The 10,405-nt window shown below is 42.0% G+C and overlaps 1 protein-coding gene across 1 annotated transcript in view; it reads left to right on the forward strand.

Moving 5' to 3' along the window:
* Window positions 1-204: 204 nt before the first annotated feature.
* The window catches only part of LOC311224056 (protein-glutamine gamma-glutamyltransferase K-like), a 32,863-nt gene continuing 22,662 nt past the window's right edge, over window positions 205-10,405 (forward strand). The window contains exons 1-3 of the mRNA XM_084308866.1: window positions 205-333; window positions 8,564-8,928; window positions 9,278-9,469. Coding sequence (XP_084164992.1) covers window positions 8,565-8,928; window positions 9,278-9,469 — 556 coding nt within the window. The 5' untranslated portion in view covers window positions 205-333; window position 8,564. The remainder of the gene's footprint in view (window positions 334-8,563; window positions 8,929-9,277; window positions 9,470-10,405) is intronic.

Here is a 10,405-nt window from a genome sequence, read left to right on the forward strand (position 1 = left end):
TATTTATCTTGCGTGTTCCACCTTAAAACGTGACCATTTCATTGAAAGGGCAAGCCATTTGAGATAACTAACTCTAGCCTACTCGAAGTGACCGCATCTCTTGGTAAATTAACGAGCAGCTCTGACGCAAGGCGAATTTTTCACATAGTATACTAGTTCGGAGGAGGATACGAGGAGAGGTGTGTCTGTCCGACTGTGCCCCACGAGGAGTTTATAGAGCTACAGAACATGATACACTGACATTTGCAAACTGCTCGGAGACAGTGGACCGAGGAAGCGCGCAAAAGGAAAACAATAACTGCCTGCATTATCAGTCATTGATCTGACTTCTGAGTGAGTCTGAATTGTATTATTTGTTATTTGCTATGGCACTATTGAGCTCACTCATTTGATTGTGGATAGACTAGCTACAATTACATATTAATTATATGCTAACCAATATTTAACAGACTTGACATCAAATGTAATTATAACCTATGTAATAGTTTTATCATAATAGTTTTAAAAGTCATATCATATTGTCAAAAGTAATCTTGTATTACTCAAAAAGCTACTGTAGGCAGACGCGAGAAAAAAGGTGATTACTAAGAAAGTAGCTCACATAACCATTATTTTGTGTTTGAGTGATAGCTCACTGCAGAGCGCAGACTACTATAGTAGGGCGGGCCATACTTTTTTTTTTTTGGAAAATCAATCGAGTGGGGTGTCTAAAATATGTGTTTTTTTGTGGGGAATTCAAATATGGGATTCATTTTCTAATCGGATAACTCCTACCTACATTGTTTTGGATTTCAAAATGGCCGATTTGACAATTTTTCACCCCTTGGCCATACATGGATGCCAACATGAATCTGAAGGAAATCCTAACATGCAAGGTGTCTAAATGATGTGTTTCTTAATGGGGAATTCAAATATGAGTTCATTTTTGGGATAGGATAACTCTAACCTACATCATTTTGGATTTCAAAGTGGCAGATTTTACCATTTTTCACCCCTTGGCCATACATGGATGCCAACATGAATCTGAAGGAAATCCTAACATGCAAGGTGTCTAAATGATGTGTTTCTTAATGGGGAATTCAAATATGAGGTAATCTTTGGGATAGGATAAATATAACCTGCATAATTTTGGATTTCAAAATGGCTGATTTTACCATTTGAACCCATTGGTATTGTATTACAAAATTGCAAAGATAAAAAATATATGGGAAATCATTTATAATGACAAAGCCATCAAATTTATTAACAAGTGAACTGTATATAACTGGATACAACTCCAAAGATCAATAATAATAATACTAACAATAATAAATTGTATTTGTAATGCACACAAACACCTAAGTGCTAAATCTCGATCTCCTGACTTCTTGAACTTTGCCAGGTTCCAATATCTTGATTGGACTCATTCTTGGATGGCAAGATCTCCTACTGTACTGCTTTAGCCACCAACCTACAAACACAAACTTAAAGTCAACGTCAGCCATAAATAGGTGAGCTCTTTCCAGAACTACTCAGCAGAAACCTCTGTAACCATTTAAACAAACGTCTCAATGTATTGAGAAAATCCATGGGGCTCCATCAAACCTCTATCTTCTTAAATTTGATCAGGTTGCACAAGTCCTGCTTGGATTCATTCTTGGACATCAGCCTCCTGCTGGTCTCCTGAGCCCTGATCCCTCTATCCCTTTTTTCTAGTGAAAAGTACTTAGCAGAGGCCTCAGTCACCATTTTAACAACCCTCTCGATGCTTTGTGTGTGGCAAGGCCAGTCGAGAACCTCCATGGGGGTGTTGATTAAGTTCTTCACCTCGGAGGTGCTTAGGGAGCAGGTGAGAGGTGGCTCTGACAAATCTTCTGACCAGCTGATTAAGCCACCAATGCTGGAAGCGTCACTATTGATGTGAGGTGTTCTTCTGATCCTGACACAGGAGTCTCCCAGCTGAGTGTCTGGATCCCCCTCTCCCCTGATGGCCAGGATTCTCTCCACCCCCTCAATTCTCTCTTTTTGATCCTCAGAGCACAGCAGTGTTTGGAGGATGGCTTCACTGTGGGCATACCAAGCAGATCTTCTCACAGTTGGCATCACAACATCCAGCACCTCCTTCCTCTGAGACTTGAGGCAGTCTAGCTGAAACAGGATGTGCCTAGGCCCTTCGATCCAGGAGTGCTTGACCTTCATGTTGAACCAACATGGATAATACACTCCAATGATGAATTCCACAATGCATTGTAGATTATTCAGGTTCTTTCTTTTAAGTTGATGCTTTGACACCCAGAGCCTGAGGAGTCTGTTTGCTGTGGTGAGCCAGCGGCTGTGGTTTACCGGTCCAATCTCCAGCAGAGCCAGCCTTGCAGAAAGCACTCCATCCCTGATTGCACAGACCAGCTTATAGCCATAGTGTTGATCAGTTGAGAGATCTTGAATGATCTTCTCAGGCAGCTTGATCAGCGGAGGGCCAAGAAAGATCCTGGTGAAGTTAGGATTGATCTCCAAGTCTGTAACAGAATCAAGGAGCTGTCCTATTGGCCCAGACAATTTGTTGTCTGACAGAGTAGCCCCATCAACTTCAACAATGAGACGGCGCAGTGGAAGTTCACCAGTGTGCAGGTTGCACACCAACCAGACCAGCTTTCTCCCCAGGTGCAGCTCCAGCTTCCACATTACACCTGCCTTCACTCCAGTGTTGACATTGGTCGAGTCTCCTCCAATGGCCCACAAGGTCTTATCAGAACCTCTCTCTTTCAGCCAGGCAAACAGGACCTTAGCAATCTTCTCTGCATGGGACTCCTCTTTAGTTGCTTTCTCTGGTGTAAAGTGGAACAGATAGTTGCTGCCAGGCTCACTAGCAACACTATAGTGTTCTTCCTTGATCTTTGCAGGAAAAGATTGGTCACTGCCCTCAGCTTCCATCATCACATTGGTCATGTCAATCCGCCCATCAAAGAGGATACAGGAGATCCCCCCCTCCTCCCTGCACTTCTCCTCAAACTCTTCCCCCAGCTCTTGCATCAACTTTTCTTGTGCTCTCTTAACCTTGTTCTTATCAATCACTTTACTTGTGTCATCTTCTAAGATGAGTCCTGCATCAATCAGAGCTGCAGTTGCTATAGCTGCAGTTGGCCTTAGAGCTTAGACCTATGCCATACCTTACACTAGCAAGGGCGATGTTTGTAATCTCATCATAATTTTTTCGTAGCTTTGCTGAAGCTGCAGGGTCAGTTTCAGGAATGAGCTCAACTTCAGGGACTGTAAGGAAGCTCTCAACATCCTTCCTGGCAACCTTGTCTGCTGCTGCAAAGCTTTCTTCTTTGCCCCTTCTCCTTTTCTCTGCCTTCTTTTCCATCCCCTGCCTTTCCAATGTTTTAAGAAGATAGAGGATTGATGGAGCCCCATGGATTTTCTCAATACATTGAGACGTTTGTTAAAATGGTTACAGAGGTTTCTGCTGAGTAGTTCTGGAAAGAGCTCACCTATTTATGGCTGACGTTGACTTTAAGTTTGTGTTTGTAGGTTGGTGGCTAAAGCAGTACAGTAGGAGATCTTGCCATCCAAGAATGAGTCCAATCAAGATATTGGAACCTGGCAAAGTTCAAGAAGTCAGGAGATCGAGATTTAGCACTTAGGTGTTTGTGTGCATTACAAATACAATTTATTATTGTTAGTATTATTATTATTATTGATATTTGGAGTTGTATCCAGTTATATACAGTTCACTTGTTAATAAATTTGATGGCTTTGTCATTATAAATGATTTCCCATATATTTTTTATGTTTGCAATTTTGTAATACAATACCAATGGGTTCAAATGGTAAAATCAGCCATTTTGAAATCCAAAATTATGCAGGTTATATTTATCCTATCCCAAAAATGACCTCATATTTGAATTCCCCATTAAGAAACACATCATTTAGACACCTTGCATGTTAGGATTTCCTTCAGATACATGTTGGCATCCATGTATGGCCAAGGGGTGAAAAATGGTAAAATCTGCCATTTTGAAATCCAAAATGATGTAGGTTAGAGTTATCCTATCCCAAAAATGAACTCATATTTGAATTCCCCATTAAGAAACACATCATTTAGACACCTTGCATGTTAGGATTTCCTTCAGATTCATGTTGGCATCCATGTATGGCCAAGGGGTGAAAAATTGTCAAATCGGCCATTTTGAAATCCAAAACAATGTAGGTAGGAGTTATCCGATTAGAAAAATAATCCAATATTTGAATTCCCCACAAAAAAACACATATTTTAGACACCCCACTCGATTGATTTTCCAAAAAAAAAAAAGTATGGCCCGCCCTACTACTATAGGTCTCTCTTTGCAACCAGGAGGACCAGGGGTATGTAGCAAGTAAAACAAGCAAGTGAAAGAATAGTGGAACTGACTACCCGGCCCCCAAGCTGGGTTAGGGTTAGGGGGGTCTGAACTAAAAGTGTTTTTCCCATGGGGACCCCAGGGCAAGAACGTGTTATGGACTTCCCTGTCCCTCGTCGTGAAGAACATCTTTCAAAAACTTGCTCTGGATACTCATTTCTATGGGCCTTTCGTGATTAAGGACATCTGACAAAATATGGGCCTCTGTACTACTATAAACAGTATCTCTGAGTCCCTTTCAATTAAACAAATGCTTATACATGGGCACATATTCCAATTGAAATGAATGAGATGATGCAAGTAATCTACACGATTCTTGGGTGGTCAAGACCTTTGGTGGTCCGGGGCATTTGCCCAGTACTCGGTTGTAATCCAGGCATGCCTGTGCAGGCTATGACCTTTTGAATTTAGCTTTTGAAAACAAGGCACATTTTGAAGGTGTGATAATAACAGCTAATTATTGCTGCCCTTATTTGTAAACAACCTATATCTCTTCACTGTTAGATTGGAATATTGGAACCTATTCAATTCGACCGAATGACTGGATGGTTCTTAGGGTCCCTCAAGTTTGTTCTGATCTAGGGAAGTCAGCTTTTTCCTTTGATGCCTCTAATCTAACTCATGGAATGTCCTTCAACTCTCTCTGAAATGTGAGGTTCTCCCTTCCCTTGGTATGTTTAAACGTATGATTTCAAACCATTGTGTGACTACCTGTAGGCCTAACTGTTTTAGCTGATCTTTTAAAATTATTTTAAACGTTTTTAATTTTTACTCTGGTGTTTAATTTTCTGTGAATATTGTTTGTATTATGTACTGTTTACATTTTGTACAATCGTTGTTTCTGTAAATGAGGGAAAACTCAGAAGCTTACGATTTTAAATAAAGGTTGAAATGAAATTTCCTCTATGGACATGCCTGTATAATCATTAAGTCAATAAAGTTGTTAGATTGTCTGGAAGTGCGTTAGTCGCAGACAGGGAGGAGAGAGGGCGGGGGCCCTATTAGTCCATCCTATTTACTGACTCCTGCGACCACAGGGCCCAGAATTCCTTGCCTACGCTGCTGTTGGGGACAATTAGCGATTTATTTAGTTAAAAATATGCATACTACATGATCAGAGAATATGACATTTTCAACAGTAACGTGTGTAGTAATGCTGTCTAATCAGCTGAATGCTGTGGTCATAGAGGACACAGTGGATTCAAACACACTTCAGCAGTGTGTTTGCTCGTCTGCCAGACAGTTTTAAAGTTATCGTTTGTAATACTGAATATAGTGAATCCGTTAGTTTCTCTCTCTAAATGGAGCGCCGTCTCCCCAAGGCCACAGGTCATGGGTGTTGATGAGGGACAAAATGTTCACACTTGACTTGCCTCAAGGAAAGAACTGTCCCTTTTCCCAACAAAACATGTAACATACTGTACAAAGACTATATGTTTTTTTCTTGATTTTGTCTTTTGCTACGACTCCTATCAATCCCACTGAGATATTTGTCCTTGCCATTTGAAATAGTGGACTTGGGAACACCTAGCGTGTCTTTAAATCTGTGCAAAGATGACCATTTCATTTGTATCTGTTAAAAGAACACAGTATGTAGGGGTGTGATGATTCTATCAAAGATGCATTAAATTTGATTCGGAATCCTTAGGCAAAGATTCGATGCATCATAAAACAGTACCTAGTTTTGACAGCAGCTCAATTAAATTTGATTTGATTCGACTAGGCTAAAAAGAATACATGGAATGGCTATATGCAGATTTAATGATACTTGAATATATGCTATTAAATCCTCACAAGGAATGAGTGCCACAGCACCATGCATATCAATTAGTTATAAATTTGTTTAATAAATAAACACATTTATTATTATTAGATTGGAGGTTTTACAGATTGATGTGGTTTTGTGTCCACATTTACGTTGATTGATTGATTCTACAGCCCCACAAATGTGTTAAACCTGTAAAGATGACTGTTTCACTTGGACATCTTAGTAGGAGATGACTCAATGCGTGCTTTGGTGCAACACGCCCATGATGTGTCCAGAGCAGGTCAGTGCTGTCCATAATGAAAGTCCTGTCTGTGTCTAAGGGGCCTTTCTCACTCATTATATTCGTTTCCATTCCATTCCGTTCTAGCCCGTTCCGAGAAAGAAAGAAAGTCGGATCTGGTCTGAGTAGGTTCAATGTTATAAAGTGTAGGTTTTATGTTATAGAGCAGATGAGGTGGACTAAGTGGACAGGATTTCATTAATCGCACTGTTTCCGCACTGCTGGACCTTTAATCTTTTAACAACGTAGCATAGGATCACATCTCTATGGACCTATATATCAAACCCCGGAAGCTTGATTGAAGGATCAAGAAAAGAGGGCAGGGTTTGAGATAGGTAAATTGCTCAAGTTAGGGGCTCAGACCGAACAACTCATACATTGCTAAATGCAACACAGAAGAAGTTTATTGACTTGTGCATGCAAAGTCCTGTCTCTGGCACAAAGCCACTCAGAGCAAGCAGGCTGTAATCATTCCCATGTGCAGCAAATTCCCACTCCTCGACACTCCTTATATTTTTGGCACCGGGGCAGGTGCTGTGGTTTCTGTTAACTTGTACGTGTGTAGTGTGTCTATGGGTTTAATATTCAACTATATCATCCCTTTCACAACCCTTTCAGGTGTTATGACCTGACATTATGAGATTAGAATTTCTTGAGAATTTCTTGGCAGAGCCTGAGGTGTGGCCAGCAAGCAATGCCCCAAATCCAGTCCACACATCAGACAAGAACAACAACTGTAAACAAAGCACAGTACCAAGTTGTCATCTTTTGCCTAGAGGTCGCTTTTTGCAGACATTACAGATTTGATCTTTAATGGGCGTCTCTGTTTTCAGCCCTCAATCTGAGGCACGAGGTTGAGTTGTGATGAGACATTTACCCTCCATTGTGTGTTTCATCTATGACTTATCTTCAGACTTCCAGGATCTTTGGCTATCCTCATGGCATATGCATGAGAGGAATGCAGAGAGTGTGGGAAAGGCTTTGAGAAGAACCAAAGCAGTTACTGGAAAAGGCCTCTTCTACTAAGAGGATTACTACCAGCAGGGAGTGGGGTTGAATCAGATGGAGGAGAATAGAGTTGGAGAAGAGCGGAGAGAATGGGAGAGAAATGGTAGGGGAAAACATTTTCTGTTTTGTGTTGATTGAACACTACTATGGGTGTATCTGCCTTACTCCCCAAAACTCCATTAAAAAAGTTGAATCACAAAAGGACAAAAATAACTTGTTTCTCCCCAAACCCTCCCCTGTTCTCCCTGTTGTACAATATATTCTGCTCTGACAGGCAAGACCATTGTGATGGTAAGGTTGGTAACTGGTCAAGTGCCAGTTCAAGATAAACATGTTTTAGATAACATCTGCATAAAATCCTGTTTTGCAAGTTTACAGAACCCACATATGGCTATTTGGTGTTGATTCATGTCCAATTTGCAGACAGCTATTAAAGTGAGACTTTCAATTCAGTGGTATTTCTTAGCCTGCCCTATATGTTATCATTTTGTAATGGGTAGCTTGTACAACTATACTTTCAGAGTAGCTTCCCCAACACTGCAAGTAACAGAGAAAGGGTGATACAATAAATGTCAGACACACTGGAAGCCCATGGCAATGTTGAATCAAAAACAAAACAAATGACAAATATCTGAATAACTGAAATACAAAGGGATACAAGCGTCTATAAAACACTTGCGTTTTGAGATACTGGGACTGCAATTATTAGCATTCATTACCAATGCTAGTGCAAGTCAATGGGAGCTCAACTCAACACAAACTCACAGTTAGCACCACGTAAACAGCTTAAAGGAACATGCCAACATTTTGGAAATGGGAAATTCACTTATTAAAGAAGATAGATACAAATGTCCTCTCTGTGCGTGCGGTAGATAGAGAGATCCGGCTGCACCATAGCACTTTCAAACAACTCCAAACGTCTTATTTACATGTTGTATCGACCACGGGTAGAAATAACAATGTAAGAAATTAAACCTTGTAATTTTTTAAGCAGATACATAGTAGACAAGATACCTTTAAGCATGAGACTGACATAGGACCCACCGACACCAGGACACGAGTAAGTAAAGCTTTATCAGTTAACCTGCTTCACTAAACATTTTCTCATTTAATTCTTCTATCTCTCAGAATGCCTGTAGAAACCCGGTCAATCAGACCCAGATCTGCAGTGGGTCGGTTTCCAGAAGTCACTGTAGGATGGGAGGAGGACACAGAGAAAGAGAAGGAGGAGGAGCCAGAGGAAGACGACGCGGAAGAAAACGAGTGTCTCCGGTGGCTACGTACATTCTGCCGATGTTGTTGTCCCAAGCCGAACGATGATGACATCACAGACACTGTGGTCACGACGACCGACGGTGACATCACAGACACTGTGCTCACGACAACCAACGGCGACATCATAGACACTGTGGTCACGACGACCGACGCAGTGGACAAGGAGAACGGAGGAACGGGGGACAAGAAGCCTGTGACTGATGACACGGAGCTTGTTGGTAAAATAGCACTGTTTGAAAATTCCCATTTGTCACACAGAATAGTAGATTTCCATTTCCATTTCCATTTCGTCATTTAGTTTAGACGCTTTTATCCAAAGCGACTTACAAGTTCTGTACAACAAGTCAGCAGGAAGGGTACAACTCTGGCAGCTAAGGGTAAGTAACATTTATTGTCAAACAGTGTTGAACTTGGGTGCTACAGTCTTGAGTGCATAGTAATATAGACATAATAGCATAGTAGGTAGTAATATAAGCAAGGTAGATCCCTTAGATACCCTCTAATACTAGATGGGTAGATACGCTTGAAAGACTTCCTCTGCTCATGTCCACACATCTGCTTCCACAGACCTTCAGCTGCAGGTGCGATCGGTGGACCTGATGAAAATCAAAACGGGGCAGAACCGCAAGGAGCATCACACGGATCGCTACCATGGCAACGATCTCATCATCCGCCGGGGGCAGACTTTCCAGATGTGGCTTGACCTCTCGAGACCTTTTGCCCCTGACACTGACGACCTTCATCTTGAGCTGAAGACAGGTTAGTTAGTCATCGTACTGTCATGTGCACTCGGCACTGAACAGCCCCTCTGTGGCTCTAAATAAAGGCAATGTAATGATCATTATTATACACTTGCTTACCGTTATCATGTAGTCACTCAAAGGATCCTACGTGTAACGGAGGTCCATGAGTAATATCCACACTCACGATGGACGTGTGTTGTGAAGTGACTGTGGCAGTAAGCGGTACTGTGAGTTAAACTCACTTCCCCTTAAAAGACACATAGATGGGCGGTCGGGTGGCGTAGCAGAGATTGCGCTCGTCACCAATGCAAGAGGCTGCGGTCTCGACTCCCGGAGTCAGCATTGCCTGCGGCTTGGGCCGATCGTCATACTAACTCGTTTGGCTGAGTTAGCGGGAGGGAAGTCGTGGGTGGTAATCTGGCGTTGTGGACAGCGACACCTACAGGTCAGGTCTGGGCGCCTGCTCAATGAAAGGCAGGAAGTGGTGAAGGCAGCGTGACCTCCCACGCGTTACACTTCACCAATGAGCGTCCTCGCTGCCAGGTGAAAAGAGAGCCGCTGGCTGTCTCCGCATGTGTCGGAGGAAGCATGTGGTAGACTTCAGGGTTCCCTTGTACCGACCAGTAGGGGGAACATGCGCACAACGACCAGGTAGGGGAGGCGGGGAATTGGCATAACGACTAAATTGGGATGGGAGAAATTCTTTTTTTATAAAAAAAATTAAATAAAGACAAGTAAAAAAAATTAATAAAAAGAGACACATAGACACGTTACCAAGAAGTGAATTCACCTCTATCTATGTCTATATGTCTATGTCTATGTCTATGCTGTCGACCCCGGCGCGGCTGGCCTGGGTTCGAAACTCCCTCGGGACATCGACATTTAACACAACGCAGAAGGAGTAATATACGATCGGTCACATACGCATATCCATCTTCATGACGCCAGTGAT

The sequence above is a fragment of the Notolepis coatsorum genome (genome assembly GCF_963971535.1).
Source record: "Notolepis coatsorum genome assembly, chromosome: 2".
Taxonomy (NCBI): domain Eukaryota; kingdom Metazoa; phylum Chordata; class Actinopteri; order Aulopiformes; family Paralepididae; genus Notolepis; species Notolepis coatsorum.